At 45.7% G+C, this 21,457-nt stretch overlaps 2 protein-coding genes across 2 annotated transcripts; both read left to right on the top strand.

Moving 5' to 3' along the window:
• Nucleotides 1-286: 286 nt before the first annotated feature.
• Nucleotides 287-6,734, top strand: LOC149460696 (uncharacterized). Its single transcript, XM_089679374.1, has 2 exons — nucleotides 287-330; nucleotides 4,349-6,734. The coding sequence occupies exons 1-2, from the start codon at nucleotides 287-289 to the stop codon at nucleotides 5,643-5,645; spliced, it is 1,341 nt and encodes a 446-aa protein (XP_089535500.1). The 3' UTR covers nucleotides 5,646-6,734.
• An 11,735-nt stretch (nucleotides 6,735-18,469) lies between these two features.
• Nucleotides 18,470-21,157, top strand: LOC149460697 (uncharacterized). The gene is made up of 3 exons (XM_089679347.1): nucleotides 18,470-18,906; nucleotides 19,016-19,157; nucleotides 20,358-21,157. Exons 1-3 carry the CDS (start codon nucleotides 18,772-18,774, stop codon nucleotides 21,098-21,100), a joined length of 1,020 nt encoding a protein of 339 aa, XP_089535473.1. The 5' UTR covers nucleotides 18,470-18,771; the 3' UTR covers nucleotides 21,101-21,157.
• Nucleotides 21,158-21,457: the final 300 nt, after the last annotated feature.

A 21,457-nucleotide genomic window follows, 5' to 3' on the forward strand; every position in this document is an offset into this window, starting at 1 on the left:
TGGAATAACGGGGACATTTATAGAGGAGGACACTCCTACAGAGATCAGCACAGGTGGGTCATGAACACTAAATCCATTCCTCCACCCATACTGCTCACTGATTGGTCCAGAGTAGGGCGGGGACTGGGTGATATCAGCCTGTAATCCCCTGGTCACTTTCCTGAGCTGTGTTCCCCGTCCTGTATTCCTGGATTTCTCTCGGATAATCTTCCTTCTCTGTGCTGCAGACACAATTTATGTATCTAGACTGGATTTATGGAGGTTCTGGGGTTCAGCTGGCAGCAAAATGTTGATTTTCACCATAAGTGATACTAGACGTAGGCACCTGGGGTGTGTGCTTTTGATCTTCTGCCCCATGTCCGGGTCTAGTAAGATCTCTGACAGAACATTTCCCCCAGGGTTCCTTGCTCTGTTATCTGCTGGCTGTGCCGGGTGGAGGGATATGTCTGTAGTGTCTCAGACCCAAGTAACTGAGTGCAGTCTCAGGAGATGGGAGGCAGCGGTGTGGGACCTACATAGTTACATAGTTAGTCTGGCTGAAAAAAGACATTCCATCTAGTTGAACCATTAAAAATGGTTATAATCCTACACCCACAGTGGATCCACCAAAAGGCAAAATCCAAGCAAAGCACGATCCAATCTGCTCCTGCAGGGGATAAAATTCCTTCCTGATCCCCGAGAGGCAATCGGATATTCCCTGGATCAACTTTCCCTATAAATGTTATATCCAGTTATATTCTGTGTATCCAAGAAATAATCCAGGACTTTCCTACAGCAATCCCCCCTTATGTATTATACATGGAGATCATATCCCCTCTGATGTATTATACATGGAGATCATATCCCCCCTTATGTATTATACATGGAGATCATATCCCCCTTATGTATTATACATGGAGATCATATCCCCCCTTATGTATTATACATGGTGATCATATCCCCCCTTATGTATTATACATGGTGATCATATCCCCCTTATGTATTATACATGGAGATCATATCCCCCTTATGTATTATACATGGAGATCATATCCCCCCTTATGTATTATACATGGAGATCATATCCCCCTTATGTATTATACATGGAGATCATATCCCCCTTATGTATTATACATGGAGATCATATCCCCCCTTATGTATTATACATGGATATCATATCCCCCCTTATGTATTATACATGGTGATCATATCCCCCCTTATGTATTATACATGGTGATCATATCCCCCTTATGTATTATACATGGATATCATATCCCCCCTTATGTATTATACATGGTGATCATATCCCCCCTTATGTATTATACATGGAGATCATATCCCCCTTATGTATTATACATGGAGATCATATCCCCCCTTATGTATTATACATGGTGATCATATCCCCCTTATGTATTATACATGGAGATCATATCCCCCCTCATGTATTATACACGGTGATCATATCCCCCCTTATGTATTATACATGGAGATCATATCCCCCCCTTATGTATTATACATGGAGATCATATCCCCCCCTTATGTATTATACATGGAGATCATATCCCCCCTTATGTATTATACACGGAGATCATATCCCCCTTATGTATTATATATGGAGATCACATCCCCCTTATGTATTATACATGGAGATCATACCCCCCCTTATGTATTATACATGGAGATCATACCCCCCCTTATGTATTATACATGGAGATCATATCCCCCCTTATGTATTATACATGGAGATCATATCCCCCCTTATGTATTATACATGGAGATCATATCCCCCCTTATGTATTATACATGGAGATCATATCCCCCCTTATGTATTATACATGGTGATCATATCCCCCCTTATGTATTATACATGGAGATCATATCCCCCCTTATGTATTATACATGGTGATCATATCCCCCCTTATGTATTATACATGGAGATCATATCCCCTCTTATGTATTATACACGGAGATCATATCCCCCTTATGTATTATACACGGAGATCATATCCCCCCTTATGTATTATACACGGAGATCATATCCCCCCTTATGTATTATACACGGAGATCATATCCCCCCCTTATGTATTATACACGGAGATCATATCCCCCCCTTATGTATTATACATGGAGATCATATCCCCCTTATGTATTATATATGGCGATCATATCCCCCCTTATGTATTATACACGGAGATCATATCCCCCCTTATGTATTATACACGGAGATCATATCCCCCCTTATGTATTATACACGGAGATCATATCCCCCCTTATGTATTATACATGGAGATCATATCCCCCTTATGTATTATACATGGAGATCATACCCCCCCTTATGTATTATACATGGAGATCATATCCCCCCCTTATGTATTATACACGGAGATCATATCCCCCCCTTATGTATTATACACGGAGATCATATCCCCCCCTTATGTATTATACATGGAGATCATATCCCCCTTATGTATTATATATGGCGATCATATCCCCCTTATGTATTATACATGGAGATCATATCCCCCCTTATGTATTATATATGGAGATCATATCCCCCCCTTATGTATTATACATGGAGATCATATCCCCCTTATGTATTATATATGGAGATCATATCCCCCCTTATGTATTATACATGGAGATCATATCCCCCCCTTATGTATTATACATGGAGATCATATCCCCCCCTTATGTATTATACATGGAGATCATATCCCCCCTTATGTATTAAATTATGTGTTCTTTTTGTGATTTGGAGTCCAAAACTAAACTGCATATTCCACATGAGGTGTTTTGAATGATTTGTACCGGGGGGGGGGGGGAGGTGATATCTCTCTCTCTGGAGTCTATACCTCTCCTAATACAAGAGAGGATTTTGCTCACTTTAGAACACATAGTTTTGCATTGCATGCCATTATTGAGCTTGTGATCTACTAGAAACCCCAGATTCTTTTCCTCCATTGACCACCCCAGATTCTTCACCACTGACCCCTACCCCTCCAGACCCTTCTGCACAATTGCCCCCCAGATCCTTCTCCAACACTGTCCCTCAGATCCTTTTCCACCATAACCCCCTCTGATCTTTCTCCACCATTGTCCCCCAGATCCTTCACCATTGACCCCCACAGATCCTTCTCCACCATTGACTCCTCCAGATCATTCTCCACCATTGTCCTCTTCAGATCCTTCTCCATCATTGACCCCCCCCCCCAGTTGTACCCCCCTAGTATGCATGATGCATGCATATTCTTAGCTCCACCCAAGTGCAGAACCTTACATTTATCAACTTGAAACCTCATTGGCCCCATAGCCCCCCAATTACACAGAGCATTGAGGTCGGCTTGTAAGTTGGAGACATCCTGTAAGGACGTTATTCCCCGGCACAACTTGGTGTCATCTGCAAAGACTGAGATCCCCGACACCATATCGTACGTATAGATTACAAAGTAAGGGTCCCAACACTGAGCCTTGGGGTACCCCACTAACAACATTGAACCTTGGGGTACCCCACTAATAACACTGACCCTTGGGATACCCCACTAATAACACTGAACCTTGGGGTACACCATTGACACCCCCAGACCATTCAGAGTATGAATAATTAACCACTACTCTCTGAATACCATCTTCTAGCCAGTTTTCTATCCATTTACATTCAGATTTTCCAGCCCATAGACTTTACCTTACACATTAGCCATGTGTGGGGAACTGTGTCCAAGTATACCACGTCCACCGCCACCCCTCTGTCCAAGTATACCACGTCCACCGCCACCCCTCTGTCCAAGTATACCACATGCACCGCCACCCCTCTGTCCAAGTATACCACGTCCACCGCCACCCCTCTGTCCAAGTATACCACGTCCACCGCCACCCCTCTGTCCAAGTATACCATGTCCACCTCCACCCCTCTGTCCAAGTATACCACGTCCACCGCCACCCCTCTGTCCAAGTGTACCACGTCCACCGCCACCCCTCTGTCCAAGTGTACCATGTCCACCGCCACCCCTCTGTCCAAGTATACCACGTCCACCGCCACCCCTCTGTCCAAGTGTACCACGTCCACCGCCACCCCTCTGTCCAAGTGTACCATGTCCACCGCCACCCCTCTGTCCAAGTATACCACGTCCACCGCCACCCCTCTGTCCAAGTATACCACGTCCATCGCCACCCCTCTGTCCAAGTATACCACATCCAGGTTTGGGGGAACCAATCAGCTCCTGTCTAGTAATCCTCTTTGTCTTTGTATTTTAGTCCATGGCCGGGAGATGAGGAAAACCTCCGAGGATTGTCTCACTTTGTCTCCAGACTGGAAAGTAGAAGATGAGGACATCACACAGTATAGTCCAGGAGAAAACCCGGCTCCCTCCAGTGTCCATCCGGCACCACCCAGTGTAGATGGACCATCGGATTCCTCTTATCCTGAGGAACCTCAGACTGTGTGGGACCGGGCCGGCCTTCCAACAGGGAAGAGGTTCTCCTGTACTGAGTGCGGGAAATGTTTCCGTTATAAATCCAATCTTAATAGGCATAAAAGATCTCACACGGGGGAGAAGCCGTATTCCTGTCCTGAGTGCGGGAAATGTTTTTCAGTCAAGTCCAATCTTTACACACATCAAAGATCTCACACAGGGGAGAAGCCACATTCCTGCCCTGAGTGTGGGAAATGTTTTTTGCAGAAGTCCGATCTTTACACACATCGGAGAACTCACACAGGAGAGAAGCCGTATTCCTGTCCTGATTGTGGGAAATGTTTTTCAAAGAAGTCCAGTCTTCACAGACATCAGAGATCTCACACGGGGGAGAAGCCGTATTCCTGTTCTGTGTGCGGGAAATGTTTTTTGCAGAAGTCTGATCTTTCCACACATGAGAGATCTCACACAGGGGAGAAGCCGTATTCCTGTCCTGAGTGCGGGAAATGTTTTTCACAGAAGTTTGATCTTTACACACATCAGAGATGTCACACAGGGGAGAAGCCGTATTCCTGCCCTGAGTGCGGGAAACGTTTTTCAGTGAAGTCCAATCTTTTCAAACATCAGAGATCTCACACAGGGGAGAAGCCACTTTCCTGTCCTGAGTGTGGAAAATGTTTTTCAAATATGTCCTGTCTTCACAGACATGAGAGATCACACACGAGGGAGAAGCCATATTCCTGTCCTGAGTGCGGGACATGTTTTTCACAGAAGTCCAATCTTCAAAGACATCGGAGATCTCACATGGTGGAGAAGCCATATTCCTGCCCTGAGTGTGGGAAATGTTTTTCAGAGAAGTCCTATCTTTCCAGTCATCAGAGATCTCACACGTGGGAGAAGCCGTATTCCTGTTCTGAGTGCGGAAAATGTTTTTCAGATAACTCTAATCTTCACAAACATCAGAGATCTCACACAGGGGAGAAGCCTTATTGCTGTCCTGAGTGTGGGAAATGTTATTCACTGAAGTCCCATCTTTATACACACCAGAGATCCCACACAGGGGAGCAGACATATTCCTGTTCTGAGTGCGGGAAATGTTTTGTATACAAATCAGAACTTGTTATACATCAGAGATATCACACGGGGGAGAAGCCATATTCTTGTCCTGAGTGCGGGAAATGTTATTCACAGAAGTCCCATCTTTCCAGACATCAGAGATCTCACACGGGGGAGAAGCCACTTTCCTGTCCTGAGTGAGGGAAATGTTCCTCTCTGAAGTCCTGTCTTCCTGTACATCAGGGGTCCCACACAACCCTGGAGGTGTATTAGTGCCTTGAGTGCGGGAAATGTCTTCTAGATGAATGTTGCTGGACATCCCAGCTCTCATGTGGGGAAGAAGCACACCCTGATATACACCTCAGATATACTCCATGGCTGATCTTCATCATGGAAGAAACAGTTTGAAAGGAGATCAGAGGCCCCCAAAGACATGGATGAAGTGTGGGACCGGGTCGGCCATTGATGGCAGGAGAAGAATAAAAATGGAGTCAATGTTCTAGCAGAAGCTCTCACAAACACTTGGAGGTCTGATGGAGGTGTGGAAGTGTGAGGTCCTGCCACTGTGACAATGACACCCGGTCCTCCTGGCTGCTGTTTGAGAAGCTCCAACATGTATTTTGTGAGCAGAGAAAACTGTGTTCTAGGTTGTCAATGGATTTGGTAGTTCCGGGTCGGGACCTGGAGCTTGAAGGTTCCAGAGATTCTTGGTGGGGACAAGACCTTCAGTCCCATGTCCAGGCTTTGCTAGATGCCTGCAGCCTTTGTGAGTACATAGGTGGGCAGGATTGTTATAGGCCAGGTCTGCTGCCATTTGGAGACAGGACCCTGTCAGGAGAGCTGGGGGTTCCTGCTGGAGACTGCATCCCTTGTGAGGTGGGATTCCTTGCCCAAGGACTGGGAAAGTCAGGACAGCTCCAAGAGTCTGGGGGACCTGAAGTGGCTTGTGAGTCCAGGGGGGTGGAGGGAGTCCATGAGGGTGAAGGGAGTCCAGAAGTCAATGGAGGAATGATCAAGCTTGAGGGGGGCTGGGGAACCCTATGTAGAGGCCAGGAGTAGACCTGTGTAGTGAGGTGCTGTAACCAAGGCTGAGTAATCCTGAAGAAGTCCTAGTCTGGGGACCAGTGTACAGATCAGTGGTGCTGCTGAAGTGTAGCCAGGTGAGCTAGCATTTTCAGTGATCTGATGTATTGACAAAGCTGGACAATCCCCTGCGTGGGAAACCTTATGGTGTAAAGACTTTCATTTTCCTTCTTAATAAAAGTGGGCTGCCGTGCCGATAAACCGCAAGTCTTGACTGACGTGGACTCACTTACAAACATCTACCACAGGAGCTAACAAACCCCCATATCACAGAGGGATTTCAGGAAAATACTGCATTGAGGCCACTAGATGGAGCTGACCATCATAGGAAATCATTGTGTAAAATAAATGATGGCCACAATGTATCTCGGCGGGGAAATGCTCCTCACATTTGTCCAACTAACTTTCACTTGCAGTAAGTTTTTATTATTGAAGTTTTGTAGGATACATTGTGCAACTCGTACAAATGTTCAGAAGTAACCAACCCATGAAAACAATTCCAGCGTGCATCCGTAAATCATACAAGAGAATACAAGTGATGGATATAAAGATCAATGAGCGCGGCGTGTTACAAGATCGGGTTTACAGTAACCATACACATTGTAAGAATGACAACAAGAGGATAATTAGGGAAGGAGAAGAGAATAAAATGAGGGGGAGGGGAAATCTTGAGTTATCCATAATTTGGGAGACACTCTTGGACTGGGTGTGAGAGTCGGGTCCTGCACAGAGGATAGGCAAGATACCCAGTAACCAAGGCCTCCCAGGTCAGGGGGCCGAGAGAAAAGGAAGAGGGAAGGAAATAGAACAAGATGGTAAGATGAAGAACAGATGGAGGACATTGGGGACCCCCTTACCAGAAACCTGGGGCCTCAATGCCTATAGCAGTGTGTAGGTGTCAGGGGACATGGAGGGGTGAGTGTAATGTATACACGGGGCCCAGGTTTCTAAGAATTTCTTATTAGGCATCTTTCTTAGACGACATCTTTGCTAAGATGGACTTCCACGAGGGGGCCAAGCTCTTGTTTCCAAGTCTTTGTTTTGCTGCTAGTAGAACATTTATAGCCAATTTTAAATTGGTAACTTGTGAGGTCTGGGGGGTTTAAATGCCATAAGATGAACCAAGGGTTCCTGGGAAGGTGGCAGGTTAGTAATGTTTGTAACCGTTTGAGGAGCTTTGTAGGATCACCCAAAAGAGGACAGAGAGGTAAGTGAGGGGATATGAAGTTGCTGGAATATTTATTAGAGTCCCCAGTGCAGAGTGTGTGACCCATCAAGAGGCTGATAGACGTAGGTCTGGATTTAGGAGGACTCCATGGGAGTGAATGGTGAGAAGTTTGAGAACAGAGCAATGCTTCTAAGTCAGCCCATAAGGAGCCATGTATTGTGGTGTAAAGGGGGGTTAGTGGGGTAATCTGGGCACCAAGAAATATTTAGTAACATTTGGAACACCCAAACCTCCTTGTTCCTTATGTATATACATAGCATGTCTTGGGATTCGTGGCCCTTTGTCTGCTCAGTTGAATCACAAGACCTGATTTTAAAAAGATTTCAGAGTATAGGAGGAGATGGGGAACGGTGGGGGTGGGGATGGGGAAGAGTACAGAATAAGTAAAGGAGTTTTGATCAAATTGTCATTTTTCCATCAGTGATCCTCCCTATCCAGGAGAGGTGAAGATGAGTCCAGGACAGAAGTAGGACTCTCAAGTATTTGAAAGTGGGGATGTAGTTGGCCTCATGGAGTGTGTTGTACGAGCGAGGGAGATGAATGCCCAAATAATCCAGGTAGGAGGTGGGCCAAGGAAACTATCATTCTGTTTTAAAGAGGCGAGCGCTGCATTGGAAAGGATGGAGTACAGAGAATAGGACTGGCAGGGAGGTGTTGGGCTGGACCAAAGTAAGTAAAAGATCATCGGCAAACAATCTGACTTTACCCAGTTCAGGACCGACCACCACACTTATACTGCGGCAGGGCAGCCCCTCTGTTCCAGATCACATACAGTACATGTACACGTGTGAGCCCACCGCCCTGACTGTGCTGTCATTCAGTACAACACAAGCCGATTATCAGGTCCAGGCCCATGATTTCTGGCCTGGACCTGCTGATCACCTGTACAGAATCAGAGATCATCCTGTGTCCATATTTATAAACAGCTAAAAAAGGTGATCAACAATCAATAAACCAACTTAACAGTGAATTCAACTAAAACAACTCTGCCCACACCTAAACATACTCATATAAATGTGCAAAAATGTCAATAAATAGAAATACAGCACTGTGCTTTCCTTAACCGCTTTAAGTTCACCCTATAATAGAAATACTGCCACAGGGCGGACCCCCTGTGCAAAATCATGTATATATATATGGTTCATGCTCCCGCGGTGACCAGAGGCATGCATGCACGCACCAACCTGCTGTTGCCGTGATTCAGTTCCTGACCGATCAATCATCATGTTCAGGCCAGTGATGTTCGGATCTGATGATCGATCCCTGCCCTATCAGAGATATTCATGTACCTTTGTTTACATTACACAGGTACAGGAAATGATGAAATCTTCTCTCTCTGAGCACATTCCATCCCAGAGAGAGAAGAAAGCAGATCCACACACTGCACACACACAGTAAAATCACATTTAGGACAAATTTAACCCCTTGATCCCCCCCCAGTTAACCCCTTCGCTGCCCTGTCACCAGTGTCATTAGTACAGTGTACAGATTTTTTGCTGATCACTGTATTAGTGTCACCAGCGACTTCACATAGCGTTAGTGTCAGTTAGCATCCCTCCCAGATGGTGTCAGATTGCCCGTCACTACACCAGTCATCACATTTAACCCCTTGATTGCCCAGAACACACTCATACACAATAAACCTCCATTGCTAGTATAGTGTCTGAATGGATCAATATCTTTGATCAGATCAGCACTATACCAGCATTCACATTAGTATAGTGTCCCCAAAAATGCAGCGTTAGCGGGATCAGCCCCGGCACCTGCCAGCACCTGCGTTTATCCCCTATGCTTAACCCCTATTCTCCCCCAGCAAGTGCAGTGTCAGTAACTGTCACTTCATACATTGCACACAAAACCGTAGTGTTTGCAGAATCAGACCTGATCTCTGCTTGCACTTGCAAATAAATTTTTTTGTAGCGGTTCAAGCAGTCCCTGACATCCAGGTGCTCTATTTTCCCGGGAGTCACGCTAGGTACCTATAAATTTAGTGGCCAAAATGTCCAACGAAAGCTACACTAGTGAAGAGGCCACAGAATTCTGAGCATGTCAGGTGAGAGTGAAGGGGAAGCCTCCCTGACACAATCCACATCAGAATATGAACCTGTAGACAGCAGCGGCACCCTGACAGATAGCTCAGACGATGGAGAAGAGGTCCCTGCCAAGGTCAGGCATACCCGACCCCATTCCCAGGTTGCTGAGGTGGTACAATCTCATGATTACTCTCATATGCAGCAGAGTGCCAGTACTAGTGCCACTCTACCTTTTGGTGAACTGGCGATCACCAGCAGCCTAGTACATCCTGGTCTTTCACATACCAGCACTGCAGTATGACTTGGTGACATGGTGAGTCCCATAAGTGCAGTACAAGCTGGTGCGGTGGCGAGCACAAGTATTGTCCCACAACCACCAAGAATTCGCACACAGGCCCATAGAGCTCCTAGTGTCCTTCCGGATGTGCCTGCAAATCCCGATTGGCAGCCCACACATTCTGCAGCACCCGTACTTCCCCAATTCACTGCCCAACCCAGAATTCAGGTGGAAACAGCAAATTTAACTCCTCCCCTTGATTTTTTGGAGCTGTTTTTCACAGAAGATCTGTATGCATTAATTGTGGATCAAAGCAATTTATATGCACAACAGTTTATCGCCACCAACCCAAATTCAAACCTTGCCAGACTATTTGCATGGAAACCCATTACGGTTTCCCAATTTAGGTTTTTTTGGACCTAAACCTCAACATGGGCATTACTAAGAAAAATGAATTGCGGTTGTATTGGTCCACAGACCCGATTCATCATATTCTCGTGTTCTCTGCTGCCATGGCCAGGCATAGATATGAGAAGATATTGCATTTTATGCACTTCAACGACATCTCCTCGGGGTGACCCTGAATTTTACTGACTCCACAAAATTAGGCCCTTCATAAATCACCTCAACCAAAAATGTGCAGATGTGTATACTCCCCAGCAAAAAATCTGCGATGATGAATCCCTCATTAATTTTTATGGCCACCTTGCATTCAAACAATTTTTCCCCAGCAAGCGTGCCAGATATGGGGTCAGGGTTGGTGCTATCCTGGTATTTCAGGGCCTCCAAAACTGTGATAGGTAGTGAGGAAGTGAAATGAGGAAGTTGTGCACTTTCAGGCTTTCAAAGTGGTTATTGGATTTCAGGTTCCTGTATGTGGCTAGGCTCCCAAAAAGTCTCACATGTGGTACCCCCATACTTGGTAGAAGTAGCAGAATGTATTTTGGGGTGTAATTCCACATATACCCATGGCTTGTGTGAGAAATATATCACTTAAGTGACAATTTTGTGTAAGAGAAAAAAAAAGGAAAAAAAAAAATCTTCCATGGACTCAACATGCCTCTCAGCAGATAGCTTAGGGTGTCTTCTTTCTGAAAAGGGCTCATTGGGGGTGTTTGTACTATCCTGGTATTTTAGCACCTCAAGAAATGTGATGGCAGTCAGAAAGTAAAAGCTGTGTAAATTCCATTATCTATCCCATAGTTTGTAGATGATATAACTTTCACACAAACCAATTAATATGCAGTTATTTGGATTTTTTTTTTTAACAAAGACTTATAGCAAAATACATTTTGACCTAAATTTATGATGAAATTTGACTTAATTGGATATTTTTTATAACAGAAATGAGAAAATATTGTTTTTTTTTTCAAAAGATAGAGAATTAGAGCTTCAGAATCCCATCGTTGGGAGTTTGGTTGTATGAGTTTGTTTTTGGAGTAGGTGGTAGAAGGTAGAGAGATGGGAGCTGGAAGGTGTAGAGCTGTTGAAGAGTGTTATGAGGCCCATGGGCTGAGTGTTCTCACACCAGTGCAGGTGAGGTAGCATATGTCTAATTCTGAGGAATTTGTAGAAGTCTTTCTGGTCCTGAAAATAAGTGAGGCTGGGATCCTGAAACGTTGTTATGTAAGTGTTGTTCAGCAGATCTTTGACAGAGCCAATGCCCTTTGTGTACAAGTTTACAGGTGGATATCTTCAGATAGGAGTTCCAAGGTGAGAAGAGAAGGCATTGCAGAACGTTTTGCAGTATGTCCAAAGAGGATTACACCAAAGAGTTCCACATTCATATGATTGGTGTTTTGGTGTCCAGGAATTCTGGTCAGTTTCTATCATTGCACCATGGAGAGTATTCTTCCCATCCACACTGCAGTGTAGTATGATGGCTGTAGGATGGAGGATAGGAAGTGTCGGTCTCAGGAGGAGAAATAAAGCACAGCGGATCATAGGTACAGATCTATCGAATTTGGACACAGCTATGCCAGCAGACTAAAAAAGAAAGCAAATGGCATAGTGATCCATCCCGGTTACAGTGTGTTTGTATCTATGATAAATGACAGGCTAAACCCACCTGGAGACTTTCTCCACACCTGGAGTGTGCTGAGTTCTTGGAGAACGTCTACACAGTGTTTCCAGATTGGCTTTATCACCCCAACGAGCTCGCTCCAGTTCATGGATGTCATCATTATGTTTGGAGGATCTCACCAGTCAGGAGCCTTTCCTGTCATCCTACATGTTCCCTTCTGAGGATTGTTCTATCCCTGTACTTTGTTTAACATTTTCATTATGAGAGGATTGATGTATATTTTTATACTTTAAAGCAGGGCTTAAAATTTCGAGTCTAGACCTACTTGCCAGGCAAAAACCTTACTCTCCACCATTTGCCCCACCCCACCTTGCCCAGGTCTGTCTCCAACCCCACCCCCAGCCCTGCCCCCAACCCCGCCCCTAGCCCTGCCCCAAACCACACCCCCTTAAAGCTTATGAAATTACATTTTTCTTTAGAATAAATAGTCCAAAATATAAAAAACTGCAGTTATAACATAACTTTATGTCAATTTAAACATCACAGCAATAGCTTAATAGCAATAGGGTGCAATCAAAATATCACGTTTTACAGCTTTAAACCTGGAGTGAACATTTTGTATTTTTTTGTTTATCTCCTGCATCTTTAGTAACTAAAGTCTCTTTTAAAAGATGTAAATTTAGTTAATGTAATTTACCTTAAGCTGGTGGGTGTAGGGATGTGCAGTGTTGGTGGGTCTCTCCTTCAAGTGTCTCCCACGCCGGTGTAGAGCAGGCTTCTCCTCGTGTCCCCCAAGGCAGTGTAGAGTGGGCCTCATGTCCCCCAAGGCAGTGTAGAGCGGGCCTCGTGTGCCCAAGGCGATGTAGAGCATGCTCCATGTGCCCCTAGGCGGTGTAGAGTGGGCTCCATGTCCCCCAAGGTGGTGTAGAGTGGGCCTCGTGTCCCCCAAGGTGGTAGAGAGTGGGCCTCATGTCCCCCAAGGCAGTGGAGAGTGGGCCTTGTGTCCCCCAAGGTGGTGTAGAGCGGGCCTCGTGTCCCCCAAGGTGGTAGAGAGTGGGCCTCATGTCCCCCAAGGCGGTGGAGAGCGGGCCTTGTGTCCCCCAAGGTGGTAGAGAGTGGGCCTCATGTCCCCCAAGGTGGTGGAGAGCGGGCCTTGTGTCCCCCCAAGGCAGTGGAGAGCGGGCCTCATGTCCCCCAAGGCAGTGGAGAGCGGACCTCAAGTCCCCCAAGGCGGTGGAGAGCGGGCCTTGTGTCCCCTAAGGCAGTGGAGAGCGGGCCTCGTTTCCCCCAAGGTGGTGGAGAGCGGGCCTCTCCTCGTGTCCCCCACAGCGGGGGAGAGCGGACCTCTCACCTCTCCTCGAGACCCCCCGCGGCAGTGGAGTGCGGGTGTCTCCTCCCAGCGGAGGAGAGCAGACCTCTCCTGCACCTGTCCCCTCAGCGGCACTGCCAGTGTAATGACGGTGCCAAAGAAGAAGCCGGAAGTCGGAAACCGGAAGTTGGAAACTGGAACTCGGCTTCACAATGAGGCTTGGAGCTCCATCTGTGCTCGCCACACAAGGATTTCCCTTCGTATTTGGCGAGCGGGCGAGCTGCTTTTTCAAGCCCTGCTTTAAAGAATCATTTTACATTTTCTTCACCAAAAAGATTGATTTCAGAGGGAATCTGTTTTAATGTATTTTCTATATGTAATAAAATATCTTTGTTAAATCATTGGCTACATAAGAGCTAGAATTATATTTTCTCTTGCTTGTGTGTTATATTTGAGTTTCCCTGGTAGCCGTGTAAGGCAGATATTTTACAGGAGTGATTATTCAGGCTGTTCACACCAATGTGTTTTTTAGTACTTTTTGTTTTCAGAAACACACTCCAGTCCATTAAATATGGTTTCCTATGGGCCATGTTCACATCTAGGCTTTTTTCAACTGCTGTGTTTTTGGAAAGGGTCAGCATTTTTGATACAACCGAGTTCTATGGAGAATTTGCTGAAATGCATGGTTGTGCATTTTTGCATTTTTATTGTGCCCAGCAAAAAAAAATGACTTTGGAAAAAAAAATAAAACTGAACAAAACACGAAATGTGCCACAAAGGTATCACAAACGTATCAAAATGCAAGTGTACAATCCAAACGTTCCTGCATTAAAAATGGCGGTTTGTATAAGTGGGTGCTGCAGCGACCGTCGATCTGAACCGAACAGAATCAGCGAGGGAGAATGTCACCAGCACACCGAGGATCACCAATATGGGGCCAAAAGTTTTACTGAATGATCACATAGTTACAGCAAGGCAATGTTTCGGAGACTCGCAGGACCCTTTGTCACATGCCTGATGAAGGGGTCCTGCGAGACTCCAAAACATTGCCTTGCAGTAACTATGTGATCGTTCATTAAAACCTTTGGACCCATATTGGTGATCCTCGGTGTGCTGGTGACATTCTCCCTTACAAACATATCAAAAACACATAAAAAATGCAAAATGAACTGCGAAAAGAACAAAAAGCAAACTAAAAAGGTGTGAACAGAGCCTTACAGATGTTTCTTGGGGTTGCAGTTCCTCTGAGCTCCTCAAGGTGGGGATCTCACTTCTACCCAGACAGGAAGTTTCTATGGAAGACAGACAGGAAGTGATGTCATGTACAGGCAGGAAGTGATGTCAGGTACAGACAGGAAGTGATGTCAGGCAGGAAGTTCCAAGTGGTTTTGAAGTAGAGAAGAGACGTTACCAGAAGTGGCAGCAGAGGAGGTAATAAGACATTATTTTCTATTTACACCCAGTAACCCCTGTCATGTCCGTCCTCTTCCTCCATAGTCACGTCCGTCCTCTTCCTCCATAGTCACGTCCGTCCTCTTCCTCCATAGTCACGTCCGTCCTCTTCCTCCATAGTCACGTCCGTCCTCTTCCTCCATAGTCACGTCCTTTCTCTTCCTCCATAGTCACGTCCGTCCTCTTCCTCCATAGTCACGTCCGTCCTCTTCCTCCATAGTCACGTCCTTCCTCTTCCTCCATAGTCACGTCCGTCCTCTTCCTCCATAGTCACGTCCGTCCTCTTCCTCCATAGTCACGTCCGTCCTCTTCCTCCATAGTCCTGTTCGTCCTCTTCCTCCATAGTCACGTCCGTCCTCTTCCTCCATAGTCACGTCCTATCTCTTCCTCCATAGTCACGTCCGTCCTCTTCCTCCATAGTCATGTCCGTCCTCTTCCTCCATAGTCACTGTGATGTCTTTTATCTCCAGCAGATGATGATACACACATATATAGTGTGGGAACCCAGATGAACCCCTTCAGGGGCAGAACATTCCCCCACTTCCGGGGCCGGAACATTCTCCTCATTGTGGAGATAAATTCTAGTAATATGGTCCTCTAAACAAACAGCACTGACAATAAATAGACAAGACAAGGACCATCCTGACCATACATGGCCTACAAAGGGCAATGATGACACTACACAGGCAGCCAATGGGCAATCATTACACTATGCAGCCAACACAATGATGGAGTGCCGGGGTCAGGAGTATGGAGCATAGAGCCCCTTACATTGCTGCTCAGGAGGAAGAAAACATTCCCCAGCCGGCCATGAAGAATATGTTCCATCATTGGTGTCAGAGGGAGGGAAATACTGAGGGAAGTAGAGGACTGAGGGGTCTCTGAGGAGGTAGTGGGACTAAAGAACTCTGGATCCTCTGAGGGTTTCCTGCATCTGAAGGACTCTGGGACCTCTGAGGAGGAGGAGTAACTGAAGAACTTTGGGAGCCTGTTAGGAGGTAATAGGGCTGAACAACTCTGAGAGGTTAGTGGGGCTGAAGGACTGTGGGGGCCTCTGAGGGGGTATTCAGGCTGCAAGGCTCTGAGGTAAGAGGGGGCTTTAGGGCTCATAGGAACTCTTGGTCTCTGATGGTCCTCCCACCCCACCTTCACTTACTTTTCTGACCTCCTTAAAGAACTCCTGCCAGCACGTGTAGGGATTCTTCACCTCACCATCTCACTGGTCAACAAATATATAGCAAGACACAAAATAGAACAAAGAAGGACACTTGGTCCTTGGGGAGGTCTGTTTGCATAGCATTAACCACTTCCAGACCGGACACTTTTACCCCTTCCTGTCCAGGGCAATTTTTAGCTTTCAGCGCTATCACACTTTGAATGACAATTGCGCGGTCATGCAACACTGTACCCATATGAATTTTTTACCATTTTTTTGAGACAGATAAAGCTTTATTTTGGTGGTATTTATTCACCGCTGGGATTTTTATTTTTTTTACTATGTAAATGAAAAAGTTCAAAAATTTTGAAAAAAAGTGTTTTTTTAAATAAAATTTTGCAAATAAATAATATTTCATCATAAATCTTAGCCAAAATTTATTCCGTTATTTTTTTAGTAAAAAAAAAAAATCCAAATTAGTTTATAACCAAAAATTATAATTTTTAAACATTTTTTTTTACATTTTATTTTATTTTTTTATATTATTATTTTTTATTTTTATTTTTTTTTTACATACTGTCACCCTAGCAGTACACTGTCACCATGGTGACACTGTACTACTTGTGGAGGGTGATGAAGATTTTTTTTTTACACTGATTGCTTTTACACCCATATAGGATGTAAAAGCAATAATTTCTCTTTCTCTCTGTCTGCATTCTTGCAGTCATTGAGAATTACTGAGTGAGCTGTGAGTGGTCACAGCTTGTCACATGGTACAAGCCTGTTGTGAATAGCCCTGTACCATGTGACCTCTGTGATCATTCACAGATTTCACACATAGTAAGCAATGATGTCACAAGTGACATCTTCCTTACTACTTTGCATGTGATCACTGATTCGCCATTCAGTGATCACATGATCAGGACCTCGTACAGAGGTCCCGTCCGACAATCGGTGTTTCACTGTGTCCGGAGGACACAGCGGGCACCGGATCGCGGTGGCGCGCGCTCCCAGGGAGCGCGCACAGCTAGAAAAGGCGGGTGCCGTTTATGAACGGCAACCCGACCCTGGACTGCCACCGCCCTGCCGTTTATAAACAGCAGGTGGACGGCAAGAGGTTAATGCTTAATGGGCGGACAGTCCAATACCTTCCCATGACACAGAATCTGGCAGTGCCCGGTACTAGAATTCAGAACCTCAAAAATCCACTGCCCCTCTGTACAATGTCCTGGAAATGTCAGAATACTTGGCAACTAAGAGATCAAACCCTTCCCCCTGCTGTCCTCCTCCTACCCACACATAGAAGAGATGAGAACAGACTCCTCCCCCACAGCTCTCTACTCCACCAGTAGCATCCTCCTGCTACCCAATCCCTTCTCTTACTGAAGAGAGTGACAGTGACATCACTCCTGTCAGTCAGCAGGCTGCTGGAGATTGGAGCCTTGCAGCTGGAGTTCTGCCAATTATCCTGATTATCCAGCAACTCCAGCCAAAAATCAGCAATTCAACATTCTCACAGCACTGCCTCAGAGCAAACAGGTCATAGGAAGGATCGTATTTATCATTCCTTGTCTGCAGATCTAAAACTCATCAAAACCAGTTCAGAGACCAAACAAACCCAACAGAGAAAAGGGGATTTCTGATGCAGCAGGTCAAGAGGGTCCCGGAACCTTGAAGATTTAGTAAACACTAAACAGTCCAGACTAAACGTGTTCCCATGGGGGGAGTAGTTCTTCAATGTCCATCAACCCTCCTATTCCCCCCTCACATCCACATCCTATTATTGTGTGACCAATACCATCCAAATCATTCTTACTTTCATTTCCCAAAGTTATCCGTCTACAAGGAGACCTGTATAGATCACATGATGGCACCAATGAGGATGGAGGAGGACCGGAGTCACATGACTGAGAAGATACTAAACTTCACCCTGGAGATCATCTACCTGCTGACTGGAGAGGTGAGGAGGATTCTGGGAGGTCACATGACATCACTCTCATCTCTATTAATAAAACACGGACCTGACCGGAGAGGTGAGGAGGATTCTGGGAGGTCACATGACATCACTCTCATCTCTATTAATAAAACACGGACCTGACCTGAGAAGTGGGGAGGATTCTGGGAGGTCACATGACATCACTCTCATCTCTATTAATAAAACACGGACCTGACCGGAGAGATGTGGAGGATTCTGGGAGGTCACATGACATCACTCTCATCTCTAATATTAAACACAGACCTGACCGGAGAGGTGAGGAGGATTCTGGGAGGTCACATGACATCACTCTCATCTCTATTAATAAAACACAACCCTGACCGGAGAGGTGAGGAGGATTCTGGGAGGTCACATGACATCACTCTCATCTCTATTAATAAAACACAGACCTGAGCGGAGAGGTGAGGAGGATTCTGGGATTCTAACATGATATTCCTATTGGTTCCTCAATACAGAGATTTCCTCTTCTGAAGTCAGGTGATCATATGACCATCACAGTGCCTCCATGTGACTCCCTAAACCCTGAGATACACAACATGCAGAAGATTCTAGAAGTCACCAAGAAGATGATGGAGCTGCTGACAGGAGAGGTGAGCGGTGCCGGGAATTCTGGGACATTCTCCAATCACTGATAGTATCATTAGGATCTGTACATTATCTGCATTGTTACCATTGATGTCATTTTATTATATATTCAGAGTGGAATCCTCGGGGATGATAATATTGATGTTAAAGAAGAGTATAAAGAGGAGGATGAGGAGTATGGAGTGATGGAGGAGTTTTCAGAAGGACACAAGGATATGATGGAGCCACCTAATACCAGGAACCCACCAGAGAGATGTCCCCGTCCTCTGTATTCCCGGGATTCCACACAGGAAAATCACACCATCCCTCACCATTACAAGGTTGGTGGGATGGAGCATCTAGAACATGGACTTGTGGAGATGATGTGGGGATTTTTCATGTAATCTTATATTTATATATTTGGTGAAATTTCTCATTCTCTTGGTTTAGAGTGAAGATCTGATGTATATAAAAGTTGAGGTGAAATCAGAAGAAGAAGAGGCGTATGTGAGGGATGATCAGCAGTCTATGGAGGAGGATGGAATAACGGGGACATTTATAGAGGAGGACACTCCTACAGAGATCAGCACAGGTGGGTCATGAACACTAAATCCATTCCTCCACCCATACTGCTCACTGATTGGTCCAGAGTAGGGCGGGGACTGGGTGATATCAGCCTGTAATCCCCTGGTCACTTTCCTGAGCTGTGTTCCCCGTCCTGTATTCCTGGATTTCTCTCGGATAATCTTCCTTCTCTGTGCTGCAGACACAATTTATGTATCTAGACTGGATTTATGGAGATTCTGGGGTTCAGCTGGAAGCTAAATATTAATTCATTGCCTCTGCTCAACGTAGACACCTGTCAGAGCCTAGACTTGAACCCAGGACCTGTACTGTGTCTGGTAGTAACTCTTCGCACTGAGCTACCTGATATAATGGACGGCACTTTGCTTAATCCATTGCTGTGTTTTCTGCTGAACCTTGAACTCTTTGCTCCTCCCATGAACTTCCTGATTTAAGCCATGTCTCTGCACTTCCTGGTTGGCAGATTATTGTTCCTTCTCCATCCAATATCTTGCCCTTGTCTCTCCTGCTACCTTCTGTACCTTCACTACTGACCTGGAACCACTTGTTACTGACCCTTGGCTTGTTTATTGACTACTACTACTGTGACCTGGTACTAACACGCAGCAATACCCATACCCACCATCTGGAGCTCTGGTGATACTGGTTACTGCTTAGACCCCGCACCTCAGGTGAGCCTACGTCATCTGTCATGGTGACCTGCCTGTATACCTATCCTGTTGGTTGGTCTTCTTCTATAAATACTGGTCTCTGAGCCTGACCTCTGACCAGCACAGAAAAATCTGACCCAAACATGGAGGCCGCTATAGCCTACCAAGAAAAATGTTCCGAACTGGAAAGTGTAGTAAAGGGGCAACAGGAGAAAATCCATGACTGTAAAGATGATTGCTGGGCATATGTTCCTGTGATGTTGCTAACACAGGCATGCCTCTGTCATGATGAGTGATAGAGGGGGTGGGGACCCTCGTCCTATAATCCCCTCATCACTGTCCTTCCTATAAAAGACAGTTCTGGTTGTTTCCTCACTCTCTGACTAAGGTCCATGAATAAAGAAATGACCTGGTAGGAGATCAGAGGAGCCATTTCCTAGTTCCCTTGAGGGTGGAATTGTAAGCTCCTCAGAGACCAAGCTGCCTGATGTGGGCGGAGTCCTGGTTTGGGGGAACCAATCAGCTCCTGTCTAGTAATCTTTGTCTTTGTATTTTAGTCCATGGCCGGGAGATGAGGAAAACCTCCGAGGATTGTCTCACTTTGTCTCCAGACTGGAAAGTAGAAGATGAGGACACCACACAGTATAGTCCAGGAGAAAACCCGGCTCCCTCCAATGTCCATCCGGCACCACCCAGTGTAGATGGACCATCGGATTCCTCGTATCCTGAGGAACCTCAGACTGTGCGGGGCCGGGCCGGCCTTCCAACAGGGAAGAGCTTCTCCTGTACTGAGTGTGGGAAGGGTTTCTGTTCTAAATCCAAACTTAATGTGCATAAAAGATCTCACACGGGGGAGAAGCCGTATTCCTGTCCTGAGTGCGGGAAATGTTTTTCAAGGAAGACCCGTCTTTACACACATCAGAGATCTCACACGGGAGAGAAGCTGCATTCCTGTCCTGAGTGTGGGAAAAGTTTTTCACAGAAGTCCAGTCTTTGCACACATCAGAGATCTCACACTGGGGAGAAGCCATATTCCTGTCCTGAGTGTGGAAAGTGTTTTTCAGATAAGTCCAATCTTAACAAGCATCAGAGATCTCACACGGGGGAGAAGCCGTATTCCTGTCCTGAGTGCGGGAAATGTTTTACAAAGTCTTCCAATCTTTACACACATCAGCGATCTCACACAGGGGAGAAGCCGTACTGCTGTCCTGAGTGTGGGAAATGTTTTTCACAGACGTCCAGTCTTCATAAACATCAAAGATCTCACACGGGAGAGAAGCCACTTTCCTGTCCTGAGTGAGGGAAATGTTCCTCACTGAAGTCCTGTCTTCCTGTACATCAGGGGTCCCACACAACCCTGGAGGTGTATTAGTGCCTTGAGTGTGGGAAATGTCTTCTAGATGAATGTTGCTGGACATCCCAGCTCTCATGTGGGGAAGAAGCACACCCTGATATACACCTCAGATATACTCCATGGCTGATCTTCATCATGGAAGAAACAGTCCATAAGGAGATCAGAGGCCCCAAAAGACATGGATGAAGTGTGGGACCGGGTCAGCCATTGATAGCAGGAGAAGAATAAAAATGGAGTCCTGCCCTGTGATTGGCTGAGTACATTTTGTGGTGGGAGATTTCACAAACACTTGGAGGTCTTTTT

The sequence above is a fragment of the Staurois parvus genome, unplaced genomic scaffold (genome assembly GCF_062004578.1).
Source record: "Staurois parvus isolate SC_StPar_1 unplaced genomic scaffold, SC_StPar_1.0 ptg000222l, whole genome shotgun sequence".
Lineage (NCBI taxonomy): Eukaryota > Metazoa > Chordata > Amphibia > Anura > Ranidae > Staurois > Staurois parvus.

What these genes read in the sequence shown, in the direction of transcription:
- LOC149460696 (XM_089679374.1), top strand. Translation starts at nt 287, where the DNA reads ATGTTGATTTTCACCATAAGTGATACTAGACGTAGGCACCTGGG. An exon ending in ACTAGACGTAGGCACCTGGG is followed by an intron (nt 331 to 4,348) that starts GTGTGTGCTTTT and finishes GGCTCCCTCCAG; the next exon opens with TGTCCATCCGGCACCACCCA.
- LOC149460697 (XM_089679347.1), top strand. Translation starts at nt 18,772, where the DNA reads ATGGAGGAGTTTTCAGAAGGACACAAGGATATGATGGAGCCACCTAAT. An exon ending in CCATCCCTCACCATTACAAG is followed by an intron (nt 18,907 to 19,015) that starts GTTGGTGGGATG and finishes CTCTTGGTTTAG; the next exon opens with AGTGAAGATCTGATGTATAT. An exon ending in TCCTACAGAGATCAGCACAG is followed by an intron (nt 19,158 to 20,357) that starts GTGGGTCATGAA and finishes TTTGTATTTTAG; the next exon opens with TCCATGGCCGGGAGATGAGG.